Genomic DNA, 24,912 nt, shown 5'->3' with positions numbered 1-24,912 from the left:
TAATAAATAGACTAAGTGAGACTGGCGTTTGGTGCTGGGCAGACAGTGTACAGCGGGTTTATTTGGGAAGGGGGTTGATGAAGGCAGTGGGACTGGACTAAAACAGTACAGTTGTGGAGGGCTGAAGGGAGGTGGAGTCATGTGATAGCCACCTATCTGATCTATTGTAAACATACAAAAAAATGATTAGTGAACACTTTGCTTTTCATTAGCCTACACTCAAATTTCTGATACATACTTGACACCAACAGTTATTTTCATAGATTACAGATATGAGTGGAAACCATTGGCTACTAAAACATATACACTTTTATATGTTTAAATCTACATACAGTACCAGTCAAAAGTTTGGACACACCTTCCCATTCACTTGAATCAGAAACTCTGTCTTAACCTTTGACTGATACTGTATACGTGTAGTTTGAGAAATAATTGCCAGTAAAACACACAATACAGCAGGTATGATCTAAAAAGATGAGATCAGAGAATGAGACAAAGAGGCAGAAAGAAAGAGCACTGCATTACTTATCAAACCACCAACATATCCAGTGCCTTCATGCTTATATGCAGCAGACTTACCCTGGAGGACCCTGTCCAGATTATATAGGGCTTCGTGGACATCCGAAGATTGGGTCCTGGCCCTCGAAACCTGAGGCAGGTTGTAGCTGAACTGGCTGCGCGAGCTGCTCTGTGTCCCAATGTAGCCGTAACCACCTGATGGCGCATTGAGCAGGAGGGGGCGAAAGAGGAGGACGCAGAAGATGGCACAGGAAGTAGCACAGAAGGAGGGAAAGGTGGGAAGAGGGGGTGGGGTGAAGTGAAAAGGAGGTAAAAAAAAAAAAAATTGTGGAATGTAAAGACAAGGGGAGATAAGGAGAAACAGCGATAGTCAGCATAGCTCCTGCAAAGTCCTTATGGATAAGCCTGCTGTGCAGCCAACAGCCCCAACCCCGCTAACAGATGTCCAAGCCATCGGCCTCATGCGCTAGTGCAGAGGCATTTCAAAAATTGCACTCCAAAGTAAAATATTTCCTTAGCCAGAAAGAAAGCACTTATTCCTTTTACATTCACTTTGGAATAAATTCTTACCTAGATCTGGGAATTTGCCTGACACCTCTCCCATGACTATAGAGTCCCGGATGTGTTCATCTGTGTACATCCTGTTCTCTGAACGCTTCCTCATGATCACGTCAGTTGTGTGTACTCCACCTACAATCATATCCTGCCTATAAGAGCTTCCTATAAGAAGAAAGAAGGATAAAAGATCAAATCAGATAATAACTTCATATTCATTTGACATTTTTGCCAATGCAATAACTAGCATCCATCTTACCTGGTCCAGACATGTAGCTGGTGGTGGTTTCTGTGGTAAACGAGTTGTCTGCCCCTCTGTAGTTTGAGCTGAGGGTGGACATAGGAGAGGACGATGTAGAAAGATTGCGTGTCACTGAACCCCCTGGGAAAAGGAAGTTCTGGTCCCACTTTCCATTCATCATGTAATCTGTGAAATAATAGCGTACAAAATTGTCAACAGAACACAGAAATTTGGATATTTAGCAGTTAGCACTCAAGCATTCGGATACAGATTTGAAACAACACAGGTGTTGTTTCAAATATTCATAACACACGCTGTTGATGCGAAGCACCCAAAACCAGACTGAGCCAATCAAAAGAAGAAGCAGCAGTAGATTCAGACAGAAAGTTCTGGTCCTACTTGGACTGCTTACAGGACAGCAACAGCAGTTTAGCAAATGTGTGACATTTACAGGTGGGATTTGTGTCAGTTGTGCCCCTTGCAGACAGTGAGTATGTATTAAGGTATTTATGAGTCTGTATTTGGTGCTGAATATTTAAACAATGGAATTGCCCCTGTGACACTCTAAAGGATAAGCAGTATAGCTAATGGATTGATTGATGTTAAATGGTAGAAGAGTGACAATTACTTATCTTGTGGGTCGTAGAAACGAAAATCAATGTAACTTAATTTACAAATCTTTTAAGACTGTTTAACGTCCAAAAGATGAATGTATTTTTAGTTGAACATTCAGTCATATTTTTATTGGTTTTAAATTAATTCTTTGACCTGGTTATGGCGCTAATTGAAAAGTCGCGAGGTCAATACGATTTGTCCTCTGTGCATTTCATGGCAATGCTTCCAATAGTTAGATATTTCAGTGTGGAGCAAAGTGCTGAACTGACCGACAAACCAATATTTCCATCTCTAGAGTCAAAAAAATGCTGCTGTAACATTTCCTACTGTTAGAGCAAGTATTAAAATTGCAGAAATGTTTACTTTCTTTGCCTGTGCAGACATCAACCTGCCTACATTTGCAAAAGCTGATGATGATGCAATTACTCTACTTTTCCATAGTAGTGCAGGTTGGCATGTGAAGAGCTGGTCTCTCTTGTGAAGAAACTGCAGCCTTCTAAACATCAATAAGCATGTTTTTGAAGTTACAAAACCGTTCCACGAGGTGCTTCGATAAAAACAAATACAGCCGCAAGAAACTGTATCATCGCTGAAACTTCCCTACAGATGGGAATGTGTAATCAAGTACCCATTATTCCCATACAGCCACACAGTAACTAAGCTTTTACACACACCGACAAGCTCCAGATCAGAACCTTCCCACTGGGCTGTAGAGAGGACAGACACTTGAAAAAGCCTGCCCTTGATCATCAACTGGAGGTGGGACAGTTGATGCCAGTGCTCCTCTCTGGGCAGGTTGTTGGGAGGATACATGGGATAGGTGCCAACTAGTGGCAAGGGGACAAGGACTGAAGCCCGACACTGAATGATTAGCCCAATGATGATATTTCTGACAGGATCAATCATGAAGGTAGAGAGAAACGTCGGTTGCCTTGCCAGGCATATGACTGGCCGTGCATGATAGCTGGCATGCTAGCTGTCTTGTCTGTTTATTGTCTGTTTGTCTTCACCTGGCAGGGGCGTTTTGGCGTAGCCGGGCCGGGGGGCCTCATCTGAGCTTGCCTCTGTGTCTGTGCTGTGCCGACTGTTGGGGATGACGTCCACTCGCTTTTTCCACGACACCTTACGGAGATCCAGATTGGATCCCACCAACTTGACATATTTCCAGCCTTGTAATCAAGGGTCATAGGGGGAAAAGCAAGCAGGCGGAGGATAGATTTGTAGGCAAAAATTGTCAGTGGTTTGTTTTCTATACATTACCTTAGAGGAAAGCCATAACTTGTGAATGGGATTACATAATATACATTGGTTTTGTCACAGAAGTCCAAATAGTCTTGTAAGCAAGGTGCAAAGTCAGCAATGTCTTCCAGAGAAAACTGACTAAGAGCACAAAATCAGCTGCAGAAAGCAGAAGAATGACAGCAGATTTAACACGGGAAGGCCTTGCGGTTTATGGTTGTGAAGCGCTTTCTATTACAGATATCTGGGAATGCATTGGAAGTAGATTTGTTGCTGCCTGGCTGAGGGCGTTGCCTGCAGGAAAAATGCCCACCCAGATGGAAGTGCTAAAAAAAGGCAGAGCCATGAGAACGATGCCATCTCTGAGCTTTACAACTCTTCCAGCTCATCCTATAAAGTCACTCTTGCAAAAAGAGGAAGAATATTAATGTCAGTCTCTTTTAAGCATTTCACACAGAAAAACATAAATGTGAGCCAGAAGAGAGCAGAGGGGGGCCTTCTCAACCTGATGCTTTCAGGATGAATCTCACAAGTACAGCACAGATCTTCCCTTTACTTCCCACAGGGCAATGATTCCACAGCACATGTTGCATAAATGCACTTTGGCCACAAGAACAGAGCAAGATTCCTGGTAGCACTGAGAATGTGCGGTGAAATAATTGGATCCATATTACAGTGATAGCTCACACTCTGGTCTGGCAGTGACATGCAACTTTCCAGAGCCAAAAAACACATTTGCATAAAGAGTTTACATTGTCAGCTGTTAAGAGTAGCTTGTGGTTTTGGCTCTGGGTACCCACCATCACCAGAGACGCTGGGTGTCTTGGAGCCTGCAGGAGACTTCACAACCTCATTGCTGTACATCAGAAAGCCGTCATACTCGTCACCTGCCTCTGCATCCACAATAGGGATATCTGGAATGATGGGAACTAGGGACAGAAACAGAGAGAAATACATATATTTTCAGGGTAATGAAGGCCCAACAGATCCACTGTAAGTGTTCTAGACATGTGTTCGACTTACTGGACAGTGGTCTGGCAGGCTGTGATGCCAGATTTATGGAGGCATCTCTGAAGGGACCCCAGCCCACGCTGTTTTTGGCACGGACCTTGTACTGGTATGTCTGGGCGCGCTGAAGGTTCTCAATCAACAGCATTCGCTTCTTCGCGTTGTCAATCTTTACTTTCTTGGCTGCACCCACGGGCTCTGTGAGAAGACAATATCAGGGTATGATGTAAATTACATAATTCAAGCATATGTACAATATTCCGTTTTTCAGGTGGGACTTAGTCTCTTACTCAGGTCATCATCAATGGGTGTGTAGAGGACCTCATAAGCTGTGATAATGCCATTGGTCTCTGCAGGCTCTGCCCAGCTGATCTGAGTGACCGTTGGGCTGATGACATTGAAGGCAAGACGACCAGGTTCTCCAGGCACTGGAGGAAAACACAACAGAAATGTTTGCACTACGTGTTTAGAAGTTTAAACAAAGTAGTTGTAAAGTAAGTCTTTGCTAACAGGAAATTGCACATCACTAAATTAAACCTAAAAAACACATATTTCTCCATGTATGCATATGTAAATAAAACAAAGTCATATCTACATTCTCAAAGTACTGGCACCGTTCACTTTAACATAACAACCCCCCTCTACTGTAATTTTTTTGTGCTAATAGCTTGGTGATGCTGCAGTGATTTCTAGTTTAACCCAATATGTTTCTTACATTTAAATGATGCAACCTTATTGAGTAAATCACCAGTTTAAAACTAGACTGTCATTTCTAAGAACTGAGGATGGCAATTAATGTACACTTAATGCAGTCTTAATACACAAAATTGCTTGCTCACCCACAACGCCCCATTAAATAAAATTTCTCTACAAGATGCATATCATTTGGACACTTTTATCTGAGCCAGGTATATCCTCTTGGATCTCCTGCTCATCCTTTCATAAGTAGCAGTTAACTGAGTTTAAAATAATTACCATCTTCCAGAGTTTGACAGGCAATCATGTCGGTATCGTAGCCATTTCCTATTTCATTGTAGGCGCACACTCGCATCTCATAGTCACAATAGGGGTACAGGTTGGTCAACTCAGCTTGATTAGTATCCACATCTAAGATCTTGGCGTCTTTCTCTGGGTCCCCATAGATCCAATACTTCACCTAAAACGCACAAGGAAACCGATGATACAATATTTGAGAAATACAGAACCTATTGTAAATAAGCATTAACTCAAGTTGAAGTTTCTGAACATGTTGATTTAATATACCTTGTACCCCTTGGGATTACCAGACGTTGGATCCCAGTTGAGACGAATGGTTCTGGGTCCAGTTGCTTTGGCCATAACGTTTTCTGGCGAGAGAAGGTAGCCCCCAGGGGAGGTGGATTTCTGATTTACGTAGCCCTTCTCCTGTCTCTGGGCCATCACTGGATTCTGGGCAACTGCAGGACATGAAGTAAAGGAAGTTATAGGATTACACACATATTCACCAGATACAGTGCTTATTTTTTTAAATGATCCCTTTGCTTGTTATATAAAATCAGAATTATGAAATTCCAGAAACTAAAAAATGCCATGTTATCTAATCTTTAGTTCAAATTTTTGAGTGGCATGAGTTTTTGCATTTTATCTTACGTCCTTCAATGACATTGACAATGGTTGTCTTCCTCTCTCCAATAGATGCATTGCTACTTGGGTCAAACAGTTCCAGCTGGAAGTTCTCTGGTTGGATTGGACCAGGATGGGCCTTTGGCTCAATCACTATGTTCTTTTCTGTCTCTCCAGGGTTGAACTTCAGAGGCCCGGACAGCTCGAAGCGCTGGGCGTTCTTGGTACGCCATTTCACTGTTGCAGGGCTGTCCTGGTTGCGAGTGCGGACCACAGGGATAGTGTAGGTTGGGTCAGATGTGGTGAAGTTCTGGGTGCCCTTCTTGAACATCATAACACCGGGCTCTGGATAAAGAAAAAGTAGTGGGGGAAAAAGAGAAGGAACCTTAGTATTCAGAGCTTAATTTGGGAGAAACAAAGTATGCCACAATGTACAGTACATCCTCTTGTGTCCTTTCACCTGGTAGGTCTGTGATGGTGACAGTAGTTCTTGGGTAGCGTCCCAGCTTGGCGCCCTGCCGTGGGTTACTGAGGTCCATGACAAACTGTTTGACCTGTTTGTCCTCCAGGAGGCCGTCTTTCTCGCCAAGCTCCAGCAGACGAACAGGAACTGTCTTCTGGGTCTCACTAGGACCATAGGTCAGGTCTCCTTCTACAGTCACATAGTCCTAAAACACATAAAGGCAAAACAAGTTAGACATAGAATCTTGCTGTCTACCTGTAACTCACCTACTAGTCATGCAAGTCTTGTGTCTTTTCTAAGAGAGCTACCACAATACATACATATACTAGGTACTTCCAAGATCCATAAGAACTTTAAGAAGCAACCCAAAATATCTAAATAGGTATGAAGATACAAACCTTCTTATCCTTGGCTGTGAGGTCACGTGTGCGGTAGCTGACTTGTGTGCGCCCATCCTCCATGATCTCTCGGGTGATTGGGATGTTGGCCACTCCGTCCTGCCTGCTGTAGGTGTAAGCTGGCTGGAGGAATGAGAACACACTGGAGGCTGGAGAGAAGAAAGTGGAGAATCCATTAGTGCGATCCACGGAAAAACACTGTACACTTTGCATTGTTTAAAGTCACTGGGGCTTTGAAGAGTTGGTTGTCTCATTTTCTTGGATTCTCAAGTATCCATCTTTAAAATCGGAGATGTCTCACCATGCTCTTTGATTATGGTGATGTTCACCAAACGTTTTCCAATCTCGGCAATGCCCAGTGGCACATCCCTGGCCTCCACCTGCAGCTGTTTCTTGTCATCATCTTCATCCTTGACGAAGAGTGGCACGTGAACATCTACAGACTCCACACCTTCCTGGAACTCCACAGCTCCCGCAGCCTCTGCAGAAAAGAAATGAGTAAGATGTTAAAATGTTGACAAGAATGCTTAAGATCAAAGCTGCTCAGTAGACATTAGATAGAAGGTATTCACAATATCCCTTATATAATCACAAACTGATCATTTGAATATTGTTTTTATCTACAAACTGACATATCCATACCACACACACAACAAACACAAACCTCTGTCTGTGGCCACAGTGTAGTAACCAGGCACCACTTTGAGGTCATGGAAGTTTCCGGACTGGACATTTTTCTCTGTCAGCTTGACAATATCGGGGTAGCTACTGCGAGGAGCAGACAGAACGGTATCCATAATGGCGTAGTCCTGCCTGGAGATAACAGAAGAGGTAGAGAAGTTAGATTTGTGTGACCTTTGTGCCAATGAAGACAAGATAATCTGGGTATTGCATCAATATGCATTACCTTTTCCCAGCGTTTCTCTGCATTCTGCAAGAACCAAAATAGATATTGATGAATGACAGAAAGAACAGACATTTCATTTCCATTTTTGATTTTGAGTATGTGTGAAAATACAAATTAATGTACATACCAGTACACATAAGACATATAACATAGCTTGTCTTACCTAAATGTGGTCTTTTGCACTTTCTGGGCCCCAGGAATCTGCTTGTACACCTCATTTAGCTGGATGGAAGAACAAATACAACACTCAATGATACAATAATCATTAACACACTCATACATGTGCTCACCAACAAATAAAAGTACACTCACGTTATCAGATACTTCCTTGCGGAGCTGTTCGGCATCTCTAGATTCGGGGCGAGACAGGTTCTCAGAGAACAACCTATTGAGCCGGAGGGAGACCGGGAACTGGACTACAAGGGAAAAGAGAATTAGAGTTGTGGCTTTCATCATTTAAATATCAAATTTGGGTCCCTAACTTCCGTAGACCAAAAGATCAGTTTTGTTGTTTTAAAATTTGTTTTTAAAACAATCACTCACTGGTCTCTTTAGGGTTGGGCTTTATTAAAGCCTGGGGGTGATTGGTTCCTCGGTGCACGTTATCCATGACCTTCCAACGAACAACATCGGTGCCTTTGGGTGGGCCGCTCCTCACCAATGGCGTATCAAGATGGTCTGAAGTGAGCAGAGACTGGCGGAGCAGATACTCGTCTTCCTTGAAGCCGACCATGCGACCTGGAAAGAATATAACACCAGCTGAATCACAGACAACATGGTTCAAAATGGGACAATAAAGAATTTGAAGCCATTCCTACACATTTAACACAACACACATCTTACCTTTCCTACAGCAAGGCAGCAGGGCAAGACAGCTCTGTGGCAAGAGAAGACATAATGCATTACTTTGACTATAAAATAAAAAATATTGTTTTTGTGTGTAAAGGTATGTGCTCTTCATACCTGCCAGCAGGCTTTGCAGCAGGCACAGTATTTCCAGCAGCAGAGCAGCAGAAGTGCCAGCAGTAACAAGAGGAACAAGAGAAGAGGGAGCAACCACAGGAGGCTGGCAGGGGGGCAGTCTGAAATATCAGAAAAAGTAGAAAAAGTTACAACAATGATACAGAGCGCTGATACCAGAGATTTAACTGGAACACAGTAAAGAGCTCACAGCACACCTGTCACTGTTCAATAAGCTGAAAGACCCTTAAAAGCTCCACAGAACAGAGGAGAACTGCAGTCAGATGATAGTTCTCAGTAGGGGTTTTCCACTACAAGTGACACTTTTCACATTACATGTAGTTATTTGATCTCATGTTAAAATAAAAATGTTGAATAGAGCAACTTGGTCTCAGGGTCCACTGAGTTTTCAATTACATCTCACAGTTACTGGAACTAATTTCTATCAAAGAAATAGTCCCAGTGAAAACTGTTCACTGTGTGTTCTGTGGATTATCTGCAGTAACCGAGATACTGTTTCTGGAAGGACACGTTGCTGGGGAATTTTTGTATGACTCAACTCAAGTAAATTTTGTCGAACCAACCCTTTAAGATCCTGGTACTTGTTTGTACATTTATTCATGTCCCTGGCTGGCTATCATTGATGTACTGAAGGGATATGTTCAAAAAATGTTTTAAGCTGTTTTCTCTTACAGTGAAGCACTTTGAGCTGATTTCTTTAATGGAAGGTACAATATAAATAAATAATAAATCAATTATTACCTCTAGCATCTTATCTTATCTTACAAATGATGCTTCACTTGCTGTCATAACAGCATAAAGCACAATAGAGAATAACCTAGCTCACCTTTTTTCTTAAGGACTTGAACCTCCAAGTCATTTGCTGTCGGATCTTTCGGGTTTTCAACAGTGTAGTGGTACTCGCAGTCATCCTCCTCATCACGGAAACTGCATGAATCAAGCACCTTTTCCCCTGAAAACACATGCATACATACACAAATGAACTACTATCAGGTGTTTTTAGGCATTAATGCTAAAGTTTCATCATCATCATTATCATGACCAAAAAGAAGCTGAGGTGTATATGCAGAGTGCTTCTGGATAATTAATTATCAACTTATTAATTATTAATCATGTGTGCCTACGTTCTTTGAGTTCATCCACTAGGACGATTTTGAAGGGACACTTTTCACACTCCTTTTCGTCCTTCTTCTCTCCTGTCTTCCAAGCCTGACACTGAGCGCAGCTCCTCGTACCCTCACACACACCCAACTGGGCCTGGAAAGGACACAAACACACACACACACACTCTAAAATACTGTACAGAAACACTACAACTAAAACGTTACAAGCACACATATAGTATAAACATTATCAAATTTAATATGAATCACTGAGTGTAGCAGTAGCCTAACCCTAACCCTGACATAGACTGAGCCATAAAAACACATATTTATTTATACATGACAAACACACACCTGGAAATTTGGCTCACAGGTTGAAGTCCTCTCAAGACCAGAAGTTGGACACTCACAGCGGCCACATACACATTTACCTTGCCCATTGCAGACACCCTGGTACAGATAAACACAGTCAGTCATTGATTAAGATACACTGACATGTAAGGTGACATGATGACTCAAATCAAAGAGAGTTGGCTCTACTCACCCCCTTGCTGTCCAGGCAGGTTTGGTTGCTTTTGGGACACTCACAGGCATTTCCCTCCCAGTCTTCAGTACACGCACACTGGCCCATAACACAAGAGCCACGCGCTGATAAAAGGAGAAAGAATCAAATTGAACTATTTCATTGTTGCGTTATGGTTGTTAAAGCAGAAATTACTAAACGGATAAAAAAAATTAAAAATAAGACAATTAGCTCTGAGTTAAGCAAAACAATATCCTCTAGCGACCTTTGGTAGTAACATGAAATCAGGGTTAAAATGGATTTAGACCAAAGTGGTGCTTTTCAAAGCAACATCCTGATATAATAATATTGGCATATAGTATTATCAACATATAAAGTGCTAACGTGTAATGTACTTTTCTTTTAACTCTGTTTTGGTTTGAACCAGCTAGGACACTTTTAGTAGCTAGTTTGCTAACCTATGTTCACTAGCTAGCCACTAACTTTGTCTGTTGTTTGCCACTGGGCAATGTACATTCAGTTTATCAGAAATGTATTCCTGAAAACATGGATGGAAATATGGTTGGTAAGCGTGGTAAGACTGAACTAAAAAAAACAACAACAAAAAAAACAAAAACAGCAAAGTTACACGCTGTAACACCAAAACAATAATCTGAATCTAAACTGCTCCAAAAGAGCTCAAGGGAACTACATGGGGCATAATTATCTGTGGAATTGTCACTACAAGCATCTCTTTTCATGTACACATAGGTATTTACTACATTGTTAATATAAAAAAATGGATGAGTACAGCTATAAAAATCAAGGGGTTTCTGGGTGAAAACATAACCACATTCATTTGCTAGATTCATTACAATGTATATAAATGTGTGTATACAGGTATTTGTGTATACAAATTGTGCATAATAAGAATTACATGTAATATAATATATAAAATTGCATTGCATGTTTGTTTTTTGTTCTCGTAAAAGTACAGCATAGGATACACTGTATATACTGTATATATTTGCAGTATTTAGTACCATTGCAGAGGAAGCCTCCGAATCTCTGACACTGGGTCTTGTCGTACTGACAGTAGGCTCCTTCAAATTGATCTGGGTTGTAGCACACACAGGTTCCACACGCCATGCAGTCTCCACGTCCTGAACAAGGCAGCGTACCGCCTGGAGCTATACACTGGCTGGCATCCAGTGCTGATGTACTAGCTGAGCAGTTACAGAATGCACCCAGCCTGAAGGTGACACATGGACAAAACAAGGAGAAAAACAAAGACATCGTTGAGCCTGGAGGCCTGAATGGTCCATCACTTTTGAGTCACTCAACAGCCACTACTTAACCTTGTTAAAAATGTGATTTTATTTCTAGTTTTTCATGTATGAACTTCTAATTAAAGTCTCACCAGCCATCCGAGCACTGACACTTTCCACACACCAGGTCTCCATTGCCATGGCATCTAGATGCTTTAGAGATGCCGGTCTGGAGCACAGAAATGAGGGACATTGGGGTGAAGGGGTGAGTAACTTCACCTCAACCATTTGTGATCTTCTGAGAGTTAATCTGTGTGTATGTGTATGTCTACCTTCTCACAGTCGCAGACTGGACACAAAATCGAGGCATCAATATTTACGCCAACACTAAAGGTTGTAGGTTTGACTCTCATTGTGCCGTTTTTTTCATCAGGAGTCATCTGACACACAGGTTCCTCATCGACCATCCGCTGGGCTTTGAGCTGCATCTTGAACTTGCCCTGAAGAACACGCAGACATGCAGAGTGTTAGAACATATGTGTGTTTGTATGTGTGCACCAAGCTATTTGGTGTATGAGTCACTGACAGGATAAGTCATAAAACAACAAACTATTTGGACAGATTTTTGCTGAAACAGTGCTGTTTGATGCTTCATATCTCCTCAACAGGAGAGACACAATGCAGCTATTTTGTTGAGTAATGACTATGTAAAATGTGTCTGAAAACTTGGTCATAGTACCGTAAGAGGAGATTCTTAGTAATACATTTCCATGTGATATTAAAGATAGGCTGTCATGTTAAACACATGGGTGATTTAAAAAAAAAAAAAAAACCAGAGCAATGACAACTGTGCTGTGATGTTAGATGGTCTCCTCTCCTCTCCTCCAACTTCTTTCTATACATGTCTATTCTCTTCCTTTTTCCCCCTTAAGTATTTTGAATTCTAATGGTTTAAATCCCAAAATATCAAGCTAGATAAGCACCTTTTTCAAAACAAGAGTCTTCTGAAACCGTGACTGAATGTTAGCGTGTATAATCAGTATAATCATCTGGTTTTGCCACTTACTATTGCTCCAGGTTTGAAATCAAAGGCTCCATATTCTTTAAGCTTTCCTTCGGTGGACAAGAACTGCGCATGAAAAGCCTTGGGTTTGTCGTCTGCACGGATGCTCATCTTAGAACGGATACTCTGAAAGGACAAAATGAGTGTTTCAGCTACACTAATTTGTTCGCAGCCATCTGACTGAGTGCTTGCAACTGTCAAAAGCCACAAAACCAAACGCCTTCTCCTGGCAATTGTCAAAAGAGGCAACCTTTACCTCGAAGGCAATCTCCATAACTTGCAGGATATTGGATGAGTCCTCTTGCAGCAGACCGACCTCAGCAATGGGGAAATACTCTTTGAGTTTCTACACAAAGAAGAGCACACAATACAAGTAATGTAGATCCATGACCTAGACACCAACCTAAAACTTAACACCATTTTTAAGGAGCATAACTTCAAGGAGGCCCACCAACCTGGTAGTATGTGTAGGAGTGGTTGGTGACAGCAAATATGGGAATGATGTTGTGTTTGCCAAGCACACGGACCAGTGTGGGCACTGAAGGGTAATCCTGTGTAGTATCCTCTGTGTATTGTCCTGAGGCGTCCAGGTGGCAAGCCTCATCATTGCGCCGCAGGATGCCTGACAGCACATTGGCACCATCATTCTCATAGTGGAATGCAGACTCAGTGGAGAAAACCAGAATATGTGTGCTGAGGGGGCGCCAGCCGATCTTATCCTAGGATAAGAACACAGGTAAAATGGGAGCAGAAGATAAAACGGTTAGTGGAAAATAGTCAGGTAAAAGGAATTAAAAAGATTAAACTTTTGCTTAACAAAAGCTGTTGTAGCCAAAGTGGTAGTCACTGGATATTAGTATCATCTTGCCTCAGTTGCCTTAAAAACCTGCAACTGTCAATTTTGGCCACTTGGAGGGGCAGCAGAGTCAAATCGTGAACACAACGTTGAAATATTAGCACTTTTAAGTTGGTATGGTGAAAGTGTTAGCAGTTGCCTATTTTAGAGTCATATATAAGAGTCATCGGGTGAGTGAACTGACTGAGTGATGTCAGTTACACAACTTTACCTAAATCTAAACATTTGCTAACAAAAGCCACCACAAGCCAGACCAAGCAAGGACGTAGCCGTAAAACCTTTACTTGAGTGTGTTGAATTTAGCAAAGGGGCATTTTATTTCTTACGAATATGACATTTCATTTGTAATACCAAAAAATTGGTTTATCTTTTAAATTTGAGTTAGTATTTTTACTAACCCCACAGACGGCTGCCTGCAGTATGGCATCAAATCCTCCTTCAGGAGCATCCAAGTTGCCAGATATTCTCTCATTCTGGAGCTCACTGTTGAAGAATGTTAAGTCGCTGGTCAGTGGGATGCCGTTTTTGAAAGAGAATGGAGGGTCACTATCGGGCCACGGTTTAGCAAGTCTGAGAGAAAGAAAGAAGATGGGTCAATGTTAATGTACATTATTTTAGACTATAGTATGTAAGTACATGCTAAAGGTCCTTCAAGAACTTAATATCACAGTCTCTCTTACTTGCTGGGTCTCATGTCAGTCTGGGGCTCGATCACTTTGTCCACAAACTTTCCAAAGCCAATGGTGTAGTTGTCAGACAGCTTCTTAACCAATGTAGCTACAGGAAATACAACCACTATCAGTATTAAAGTAACAACATACTCAACAGTCATCACAATACACTCCCCGTGCAAACCCACTCACCCAGCTCCTTCCCCATCCTCTTCAAGTTGTCTAAATCGTCTTTCATGGAGTTAGAGAAGTCCATAAGAATGTAAAGGTCCAGAGGGCCTTTGGTCGGAGAAAACACCTCCACATCCACTGTCCTTTCCTCTCCAGGCAGAAAACTCATGGTCATCTTTTGCGGATACACTTGAGACTGCTGGAGTTGAACATTGATTTTGTCCTTCTGCAAGGTGGCAATGGAGAGGAAGCAGGAGGAAAAAATGACAGTTTCTAATCTGAAGCAATAACATAACTTTAAGACTGAAGAATTTTGGCATGTTTGGAAGTGATATGAGAGTGATGAGGACTTACTTTTTGTATACTCATGCTGCTTTGAGCTGTAATAATAGCCGCGGCACTGCAGCCATGGGCGAGTACATTCTCATACAGGTCACACCGAGGCCCATTAAAGTTCTGAGAAACAAGGACGTTTGGTTAGTGAGTTCTTCTTCGTTGACGTTAACTTACATAGTCTTCACATAACAGTCAGTTTTTGTTTTATGGTCATTCTAAAGTGAGCGTGAAGATTAATTCTTGACCTTGGAAATAGTAGTTTGACAAACAAAAATCACAAAATCAAACAAGTTTCACCTAAGTTTCATATTGTGCCATCTCCATGACCTCCTCTGATAAAGACCATGAAAAAGCTACTTCCTAACTGCTGTATCATATTTGACAATTTTAGAATAGATCGTAAAAACTTTCATAAAGTGAATAACTTTGAGATTTTTGGAATACAATGGAATTTGCTCTCAGTAAAGGAATCCTGCTCTACATGTTAGCATATTGCACAAGGGCAAAGTACACATAGCTCAAAATACTAATTGGGTACATGGTCTGCTAAAAAGGGCAGGACTTCTCCCTGGGGAATTCCACAGTCCTAATGATTCGTCTCAGGACTGACAGTTGTGAAAGTTGTCTTTTTAAATTCCTGCCGTTTTCAGCTCTCACCTCATCAGGGCAGTAAGCACAGTCTTTACCAGCCTGCAGGCATTCTGAGCAAGTCTTGGCCCTGGAAGCGAAGCAGTAGTTCACTGTCGGGGGTTGGAGAGAGATCAGGAGGGGAGGGCGTCAGGAAGAGTCACAGAGAGGCAAGAGAACAGAAGATCAAAACCATGAAAAACAAAATAACTATATTTGTGGTAACAGCAAACAGACTTTAGAACATCTCTCATCATTTTCTCCCATGAGTCTTCCAAATGTGAAAACAAAGCTCTTTATCTACTTTTTCCAAAGGCTAAAGTGCTTCTTTTACCTGACCAACAATCAAAAAACACAATATATTACATTTATAGTAAAATAAATAGCATATATAAATAACAAATCCTCCCATTTGAGAAGGTAGAACTAGAGTATGTTCATACATGATGACAAACCAATTAAGTGTCTAATAGTTTCAACACAAATTAAGTTCATCATCCACTCACACACCACAACACATTGACATTAAAGAGATACTAAACAACTGTGGCAACAAACTGATTGCCAATTCCTTCATGTAGACATCTGCATTCAAGTAAAATAAAAACAACTTCTAGTGAATTAGTTGTGATTCTGGGTCTTCCTTACTTTCAGCATAACAGCAGGTCAGCAGGACGGCTAGAAGCCCAAGCCCCACTGAGAGCTGTAACGTCCATCTCCCCATCTCCTTCCTATGACAACAAAACACAAACAAAAACATACAGTATGTGTACATGAATTACACTGTTGGAAAGAGAGGAAAGAGAGAGAAAAAAAAGAAAAGAGAGAGAGAGACTGTTCTCCCCCAGTGATATCTTCACAGACGAGGGCGTAACTTGAACCACCTGTACTTTCCCTCGGACAAGGCCCAGAGAAAGTGAACAGGCCCAGACACTCCCAATTCCTCCACCTCAGGTTGTGAAAAGAGCCATGAACTGAGAGGAGTTCAAAACAGAAATAAGTTCTGCACTTTCAGAAAATCTTGCTGTAAGTAAACACACTAAATAACTGAATCTCAAGAGATATGTAGCCTATTATTTGTATATATGGACTCAGGTATAAAAATGTAAAAAGTACATAAAGGTTTGAAAGTGTTCATTCAGCCAATACAATGGAGGTAACTGGAACTTTGTTGTCCAATAAAAATGGTGTCAATAGTTTTGATTGGAGCTATTTTCTACAGGCCAATAGCATCTTTGAAAACTGCTGACAGTGGCCGTTTTTAAATGTCATGTCATTTTTTTCGGCACCATGAGCCAAAGACAGAAGACAGATACCTCTACCTTTTTTTTGTAATTTCTGTGAAACAACCCTTTAAAAGTTATTTTTCTCTAAACAACTACAGAACTTCAGGGGTCACAGACAGAGTAATACATCATTTCATTATTCAATAACTAACTGTACAATTAAAAAGAGGAATTATAAAAAAGGGATTTACGAAAACAACTTTAAAATAGTCATGAAAACAGAATAAATAACTGCATTTCAAAATAAAATTGAAAATGCAGGTATAACTGAATTCCTACCCCCAGATGATAATATAAATGTGCTCTTTACTCCAGCATACTGGTGAATTGGTGCACCATTTGTCATTCTCATACAGCTAATGCCATACAGGCATACAATAAAGAGCAGGTAGAGGAATGACAAAATGTGATAGAGGAGTCATTGCAGGAAGGGACCAGTAAAGGGAAGGAAATGGAAATATTCCAGGCATCCATGCAGTGTGGAGTCTTCACAATCAAAACACTTGATAATTTTATGCTGGAATCTTGGATTGAGGACAATCTGATAGACAGGAAGCCGTGAAAGCAATGCGAACTAAACACGGGAGGGGGACAGTGAACAAAGGGCACTATGTGGCATGAAATGTCTCAGTAATTGTCTCGATGGGCAGATAATTGAATATGTGCCATAAAAAAAAAAGAAAAAGAAAGAAGATGATTTGTGCTCTGAAGATTTACAACTCCAAGAAGGAATTTCTCCTTGAGGCGAGAGAAAGACCTGACTAAGGTAAAAACACAGCCTGAAAACACATGGGAAAGGCACCTTAGCAACTTACTGTGAAATGGGGCTGACTACAGGTGTGTGCGCATACGTGTGTGTGCATATGTGTGTGTATGTGTGTTGACGCCATAAGGTGTCACATAAATCACTAAACCGAGATGGGTCAAGGAAAAAAACAGAACAGTCCAGCTCTTATCCTCCAAACTTGACCATCGGTCACAGAACATGAGCTGAAAAAGCACTTTGTATTTTGCTTCACTCTCAGACAGAATGAGAAGGCAGGCGTTTGTGACACTGACAATAAACTCGGGAGACACAAATTATAGCCTCGCAAAGACTGAGTCACTCATGCTGCTTTTTTTCCCTCCGGGCTGAATGACTCCAGGGCACAAAAATGAGAAGAGTGAGAGAGTTCAAAGCTGTGTTTGTTTCTCCACAGACAAAAAAAAACATGCCTGCCAGGTGAACATACCACCACTGGGTGTTGGTCATGACATCACCAGTAATAGGTGGGGGTCTTTAGTAACAGGTTTGAGCAAATTAAATCACTAAATAACCTAAATGAAACTTAAACTTAATATTATGTCTAAATCAGCTAACTGTGCTTACATAAATGCTGGGAATGCTTTTTCTATTGTTTGGTCAGAGCCACTTTCTTTCACCTGTGTTGCATTGTGGTCTGTGCTGTGATGTGGGCAATCATGCAGAAAGGGCAGCTGAAATTGCCAAAAAAAAAAAAAAAAAAGGTTCAAGAGAAAATAACCACTAAGCTCAATCCAAATCTGCCCACAGCTCAGTCTTTTACTCTTGCATGCAATTCTAAAAAACCCACATGGTCAGATATAAAAGTTACGTAACGCACACGTCTTTACAGTCCTTCACCTTGCTCAGAAGTCACATAATCAGGAGTATACTCAGCCAAATTATTTTATGAAGTTGAGAAGAACAAATTAAAGGTGAAGGTTATGTTACAATGACGATGTTGGGAAAAGTATGACTGGATAAAAAGAGATTAATAAAACAAACAAACCTTTTACTGCGCTCTCACTCAGTCCAGGTCCAAAAGTCCAAAAATAAATAAGAAAAAAACTAAATCCTTTTTTTTTGCTTTGACTCCCACGGGTTGAGAAAAAGTTTGTATCCACCTGTGTTGGAAAAAAAAGTCCTCTTGTACAAGTTTTAAGTTTCCCCCTCAAAAAAAAGTACAGATCTAATTTCTCTCTTCTGTTTTCTTCTTGTTGTTTCTTTCTTCTCTTACAGTCCGGTCTGGTCAAAGATTTACTTATTTGCTCTGAGTCCCGTGTGTGTATGTATGTGTGTGTGTGTGTGTGTGAGTCTGTCTTTAAGTGTGTGCGGGAGAGAGATATAAGACTGAGACTCAGAGCAACTGAGTGAATATGAATGTGTGTGCTGTGACTTGATCCCTCCTTTAGCTCCTGCACACACACTCACACACACACACACACCCACACTCTCCCTTCCCTATCCAGGTGAGTAGCTGTGACGGAGATGGTTAACTCCCTTCCTGTGCTTCTCTCTTCCCCACCCTGTAAAGTAAGAAGTTAGCAGCTCCACACCTATGTGTGTCAGGGTCCCCCCCCCCCCCCCCCCCTGCTGCATTTCAGCCCAACAGGAGTTCACCTGTGTGGGCTTGAGGGCTGAAGAGACAGGCCCCTCCTTCCATGGCCTCCTCCCAAACTCTTGGGAGTGGCACACAGAGCAGAACAGTGCCTGCAGGCCATGGGAAAAGCTTTGTGACTCTCGTGTTTACACAAATGTGTGCTCATACTGACGGGCACATTTTCTACTTGTCAATATTTGAAATGGACATTATGATTGATATGCATGTTTTTTTCCTCCTCTGGCAGAACAACCTCCTTAACATTGTACAAGAGGTATAGTAACAGTATGGGAACCTGCATTCCTGAGCACAGTCACCCTGACACTCAATCCTCGAGTTCACTGTGTTTATAAGGCCATGTACAAAGATGATCATATGTTTTGCATAGGACACAGACTAGATTATAGAGACCACACCACAATTATAACTCCACAGGTTTAAATATCCTCTCAACAATGGAAAGAGTTCAAAAAGTCATCCAACCTCTAACTAACAACTGGTTATCAGTGCCTTCCAAAAATAACCCTCATTAACATTTTATGATAAAGAAAAGGTTTAAGGTCCGATATAGTTCAGGTGACTATAACTAGGTTAATTCATTACAGTTAGGTTAAGATCCCCGCCATGGTTAAAATAAATCAATATTGACTGTAGGATGGTAGGAGACGGGATGTGAATCATGGTCTCCACTGTCAGATAGTCACTTTGTACTAACCATTCACCTCCTTAAACCTGCATTCATTTATTTTTGGTCACTTGGGGGCAGTATAACAACCTGTCAACACAGCACTGACATGTTATCACCTTATAAAGCTGTTATGGCCGACATGTTAGCAACCTTTACCTATTTGTCATATCTAACAGATCACAAAGCAACATTAGCATTCATTTGAAGCTGTTTTTCTGTTAGTTAGATGAATTAAGTCTAATATTCACTTTCCTTCTAGTTCTATTTTGCCCTCCACTTAGGCTACTTATTAGGGTGGCTCTTTAGCAGCTAAATACTTTACTATGCTCACCAGCTAGTTAGTTAACTTTTTCTGCCTGTTGTTTGATGCTGAGCAGGTCGTGCTTTTCGCTGAGAAGCCTGTTGCTGCTAAAAACATCAGTAATGAGAACAACGAGAAACCAGAACAGTAAAGTTTGGGCTGTAATACAAAAACAGTGTGCCAAAAGATGCTAAAATGCTACGTACAGCTAAGGTGAAACTACAGAGTAAATCTCAAAAAATGGCAATTTCACATTTAATATATTACTCATTTTATCCATTGTTAATATAAAAATATTGATTCAAGAAGCTTCAGGTCAATAAACAGTCAGGTTTCTCAGTCAAGAAGCCAGGTTTTATTAAGTGATTCTGTTCGAACTGCACTCAAGTGATTAAAAGCAAATATTTCCTCCAATCTTTTTATTTCCCACCAACACAAATTCCAGTAGCATTGATTTTGATGAGCAACGACTCTGTCTATCATGGTGGCCTTGAGAAAGACAAAGAGCCCTTAATTTACAAGAGCATCCGCTGAATTCCCAAATGTCATACAGAGCAATACAATACAGTTGGTTTGATCAAAATGTATCACATCCATCCATCCTGCTTACTGCTGTTAGTAGAAAAATGCTCAGGAAAGAAATTACACAACATAAACCCTAAACCAGCATTCTTTCTCCTTTAGTACATATGCGTCAACACAGTTTAGTTATTTGGAGAATGCAGTGACAGTGAATCATTTGTGGTTTCTCTCCATCATTTCATAACTGTTATTGTGAAACTTTTTATTGGATCCATCACAGTGTAAACCCATTTTGATATTGTTTGTTTTTGGTACAATTTGCTGATTTTTGTAGTTGTGCAGATGATACACTGATGTACATTTCTTTATCGTCCAGGGGTGGTATCAGACTTATACTTGATGCTTTGAGTATGATAACTAGTAGGGGTCACACAATGCTTTGAAAATTCTTAAATGGGCCGAAAAACTAATTTTAACTATGTATTAACTGGCCTTCCGATTGATCTGCTGGCTAAGATTCAAAGTTAATCTCTAGGCCGTGGTTTAAGTCAGGATTCCCATAAATAGACTTATTTTATTCTAAGTAATCACCTTTTCTGATCTACTCTTACTATAACTGTAATAATCTAATATGTTTTCAATTGTTTGATTTATTTCTTTGTGTTCAATCTTGCCTGAAAGCTGCTGCCTATTTTAACAGAAATTAATTGAAGAACAATAATACTGACAAGGAAGTCGCAAGAGTTCCAGAGAGGCAGTGTGTCAGTGTATTTATGTCCATGTGACCTCACCAGATCATACAAGTGGTGTTGACTGTTAATGTCCAACCACTTATCAAACACCTTTTAACTGGACTCATACAGACCTAGACCAATCCCCATTCTGGATCTGTGACTCAAATGGGAAACAAGGAGTTAACATGACTCAAGAAGTGTGAAAGCAGATTTTTTTTTCTCTCCACTGCACTGTACATACCACACTGGGCAATCTGAACTGGGACATACACAGTCATGCTCCTAGCAACCAGACCCGCTTCGATACAATGGCTGATTTCTCCCGAGGGGGATAAAACTTCTGCAGAAACAACTCTTCCTCCCCCCACCCGGCTTTCTTGGCAGTGATGCCAGTCTAAACAACCCTTTCACTTGTCGAAGGAGGAGCTGGATGGGTGTGGCCCACCTACTATATCATTTTTCTAATTTGTACAGGGTTCCCTGTGAGCAAGAAGTAAAATAAACTTTTCATGCTGAATTTCATCAGTCCATCATTTAATATGAACAATATGGGAAGCTGAACAATTAGCCTATTTGTCTACTGTAAATGTGGAAAAGAAAAAAAATATCTTATACCTCCACTCCTATTGAATGCACCTCCTTATTGCAACCCATTAGAAACAGTTATTTATATACAGTGAGACTCATTCAGGACAGTGATCTCAGACTTTTGGACCCCTCTGTATATTTTCTTGTTTAACAAAACTGTTATTGTCTACACTGACAAAAAAGTGAAATCAAACTGTTTACTGGCCCACAAAACACATACACTAACACAGTTGTGGCATATTTGGCATTTATCTGATTCAATAAAAATCTGTCCTTTGCAAACATGCAGATTATGATTGAAAACATTACTTACTATGAGATGCTGTTGTGGTGGTGAGCTGGACTCATCAGCAGGAAAGGGCAGAGCTGCTCACTCCAACCTGACTGTTGGGAAATCAAAGCAGTCACACACACAACACACACACACACACACAGAGACACACTAAAGGTTGAGTTGCACAAAGTTTTTGGGCAGTAGGAGGAATGCCCACATGCAAACGTCTCTACTTTCAGTGCACTACAGTCACCAGTCTGAGTGCAGCCTGGGTTGGGCTCCTTGCCAATTTACATGACAAAAACTGAGCTTTTTGGATCAGTGAGTTCATTCAGAGCTGATAATGGCGTCTCCCTTTATGTTCCACTGATAAATCTGCTGCATGGATGAGGACGACACCGGCGACATTTCACTGCAAAGAATGAAGTTTTTTGTGGATTCAAGGAGAGTATTTAAGATAAACTATCTCCTTAAAAAAGTGAATTATGTAGCTAAGATTTACTACATTTAATAAAGGTGATGAGGAATAAAAGTCAGACAGTGCTGCATATGAGAATAAGAATCAGTTTGAAAAATGATAACCATACACCATTTTTTACACTAACAAAATGCGACGCTATAAGCTGTATGCTATTATGAGACAAAAGTGCAAAAAAGGGACGTATAGGGAAGACAATAGCCTTTAAAGTGTTTAGTTACCTACATATTTACCATAAGTGATACTAAACTCACTAGTAAGCAAAAAAAGACACATAAGTGAATGAAGGGTTAGTTTTTAAAGGATCAGTGTGTAGGGTTTTGTGGCATCTAGTGGTGAGGTTACAGATTGCAACCAACTGGTAATCCTTCCCCCTCCTCTTTCAAGTATGTCGGAGAAACTATGATGACTCCGAAACTCGCAAAAAAAGGTGAATGGCCATCGCTAGAGCCAGTGTTTGGTTTGTCTGTTCTTGGCTACTGTAGAAACATGGCTGTGCAACATGTTGGGATCCGAGGAAGAAGACGTTCTAATATAGATGTATAATGAGAGCTGGATACAGCATCGCAGCTGGGGCCCCGTTCATCCCTATGAACATGGATGTATTACAAGAGCTAGATACTGGACCAGAAAAGTCGCCAATTCAGTCCTATAAGAATTGCTCGTTTCTTGTTTCAAAAAAAGTTTCTGGAGGCTCAAGGAAAGTTTTACTAATATAAAACATCTATGTATTAAGAATTCATAATAGAAAGAGTCATGATTGTGTTTTCAGCTCATGGTGTCATGTCGACAATTTTATAGACATCTCTTTTACAATGGTGGTCTATGGGGAAAATGCTTTTTGGGCCACAAGGGGATTTTGCTGCAATACCGCAAGTGACCACTAGAACAAATTGGCAGTAAGAATGTGCAAGAACTTTCGAAATGTAAAATAACCATGCGGGGAGCTCCGGTCCTCTGCAATGAGGCCAACGCAGAAGTAAATTAGAACTGCATTCTATCAAAAGACCACCAGGGGGTGACCGTTTTGTGTTCAAAAGGACTTCCGTCTCTATACAAGTCAATGGATAATTTACCAACTTCTCACTTGATTTCTAACCTCAGTAAATTTTTTCAAAATGTGTTTATGGTCTCAATCACTAGTTTAAAGCCTTCTTCAATGCAGTATGATGTTCATTTGGGACATTTTGGCCTCCCTGATTTTATATTTGACGATAAAGCAGGGTATGCATTGGGGCGTGGCTATGTCGTGATTGACAGGTTGATTGATTCACAGGTTCAGGAGGGCGGACAGATAGACTGTATGGAAATAGCCGTGAACTTGTTTCACACCGACAGTTTTCTCCGGAATTTTGTGGTTATAGTTAGTCGTAACAGCTAACTTGGTTAGCATCACCAGGTTGCTGGTGTAGACTGTGGTAGGTAGGCGTGCAATTTCCTCGAGATCCAGCCCTCGCAACGTCCCCCGCTCCGTCCTCTTGCTCCTCCGGATGCCCATATAAGTCGAATCCGTGTTCTTTTTTTCCTGACATACACCTCAAATTTTCAAGATGGTGCTGCTCAGATCTGATACTATTGGCCTCAAAACAGAAGTCCACAAACCAATGGGTGACATCACGGCTGTTACATCCATTATATATACAGTCTATGGAAATAACTTAATGGATCAAATTCTGATAGTGAAATGAATCATTTTGTGGTGTTGTGATGCTAAAAAAAACTGTAAAGAATCAAAGTCTATGAGAAGTTTACTATTTTAAGACCCAATAGCATCACGTGATATTTTAAATACAGTTTGGCCGCTATGTCAAATTGGCTTCAAAACCCGGTGCTCTTCCTGTATCCAGTTTTGTTTATATATCCATGGCACTTGCTCCCAGTATGTAGATATGATTCTTAGGTGATCATACACTAATTAAAACGTTTTTCTGAATATTATATTCCATTTCTGCCAATACACCTAAAATCCCAAAAATCCTACACACTGATCCTTTAAAATCTTAATATTGCGTTTCTAATTCTAATGAGTCTTACATAAGTAAGAGTCAAGTCTCCATGAAGACGGTGGTTAGATGGAGATGGAGTTGAAGGCAGAGTTGTGATCTGTTCAGTACAAGTTGTAACCCCATTGGGTGTGTCTTGTGTTCTCACCTGCAAAGTTTGCCTGTGGGAGCTCGCACAAATTCAGTGACGCAGTTCTCATCTATGAATCATCCCGTTGTTATTTCTACGGAACTGTCTCTATATGGTACTTTTGTATTGATTAAATTCATTTTCATGATGCAGCTATTACACAACAGTCAGTAAGCTTTTTTTTTTCAATCTGAGCAAATATTCACTACAGCTAGTTAAAGCAGCTATTGTATTGAGTTTGCTACAGTAACTATAGTAACTGAGCTTGCTAATGTTCTGATGTATTATTAGGTTTTATTGTAACACTTTACATAAAGAGCCCTTATTTAGCATTTATTTACAGTATACAACATTTATAACACATTATTATGTAGTTGTAATCAGTTATAAGGACATTTTAAA

At 40.7% G+C, this 24,912-nt stretch overlaps 1 protein-coding gene across 1 annotated transcript in view; it reads right to left on the bottom strand.

Moving 5' to 3' along the window:
• The window catches only part of itgb4 (integrin, beta 4), a 22,503-nt gene extending 4,276 nt beyond the window's left edge, over nt 1–18,227 (bottom strand). Inside the window, exons 1-36 of the mRNA XM_062442225.1 lie at nt 18,202–18,227; nt 15,774–15,856; nt 15,156–15,238; nt 14,517–14,618; nt 14,184–14,388; nt 14,001–14,097; nt 13,719–13,890; nt 12,920–13,183; nt 12,721–12,810; nt 12,468–12,590; nt 11,734–11,901; nt 11,554–11,630; nt 11,177–11,385; nt 10,176–10,279; nt 9,986–10,081; nt 9,653–9,785; nt 9,355–9,480; nt 8,511–8,629; nt 8,391–8,424; nt 8,091–8,285; nt 7,860–7,963; nt 7,711–7,769; nt 7,548–7,571; nt 7,305–7,453; nt 6,942–7,121; nt 6,641–6,789; nt 6,240–6,447; nt 5,807–6,124; nt 5,441–5,613; nt 5,153–5,333; nt 4,468–4,605; nt 4,193–4,375; nt 3,970–4,098; nt 1,334–1,501; nt 1,090–1,239; nt 580–714 (exon numbers count right to left, since the gene is read on the bottom strand). Of these exons, the coding sequence (XP_062298209.1) occupies nt 580–714; nt 1,090–1,239; nt 1,334–1,501; nt 3,970–4,098; nt 4,193–4,375; nt 4,468–4,605; nt 5,153–5,333; nt 5,441–5,613; nt 5,807–6,124; nt 6,240–6,447; nt 6,641–6,789; nt 6,942–7,121; nt 7,305–7,453; nt 7,548–7,571; nt 7,711–7,769; nt 7,860–7,963; nt 8,091–8,285; nt 8,391–8,424; nt 8,511–8,629; nt 9,355–9,480; nt 9,653–9,785; nt 9,986–10,081; nt 10,176–10,279; nt 11,177–11,385; nt 11,554–11,630; nt 11,734–11,901; nt 12,468–12,590; nt 12,721–12,810; nt 12,920–13,183; nt 13,719–13,890; nt 14,001–14,097; nt 14,184–14,388; nt 14,517–14,618; nt 15,156–15,238; nt 15,774–15,849 (4,921 nt within the window). The 5' untranslated portion in view covers nt 15,850–15,856; nt 18,202–18,227. The remainder of the gene's footprint in view (nt 1–579; nt 715–1,089; nt 1,240–1,333; nt 1,502–3,969; nt 4,099–4,192; nt 4,376–4,467; nt 4,606–5,152; nt 5,334–5,440; nt 5,614–5,806; nt 6,125–6,239; nt 6,448–6,640; nt 6,790–6,941; nt 7,122–7,304; nt 7,454–7,547; nt 7,572–7,710; nt 7,770–7,859; nt 7,964–8,090; nt 8,286–8,390; nt 8,425–8,510; nt 8,630–9,354; nt 9,481–9,652; nt 9,786–9,985; nt 10,082–10,175; nt 10,280–11,176; nt 11,386–11,553; nt 11,631–11,733; nt 11,902–12,467; nt 12,591–12,720; nt 12,811–12,919; nt 13,184–13,718; nt 13,891–14,000; nt 14,098–14,183; nt 14,389–14,516; nt 14,619–15,155; nt 15,239–15,773; nt 15,857–18,201) is intronic.
• Nucleotides 18,228–24,912: the final 6,685 nt, after the last annotated feature.

The sequence above is a fragment of the Scomber scombrus genome, chromosome 21 (assembly GCF_963691925.1).
Source record: "Scomber scombrus chromosome 21, fScoSco1.1, whole genome shotgun sequence".
In the NCBI taxonomy this organism is placed as follows: Eukaryota; Metazoa; Chordata; class Actinopteri; order Scombriformes; family Scombridae; genus Scomber; species Scomber scombrus.
This window is presented reverse-complemented; position numbering and strand designations above follow the sequence as displayed.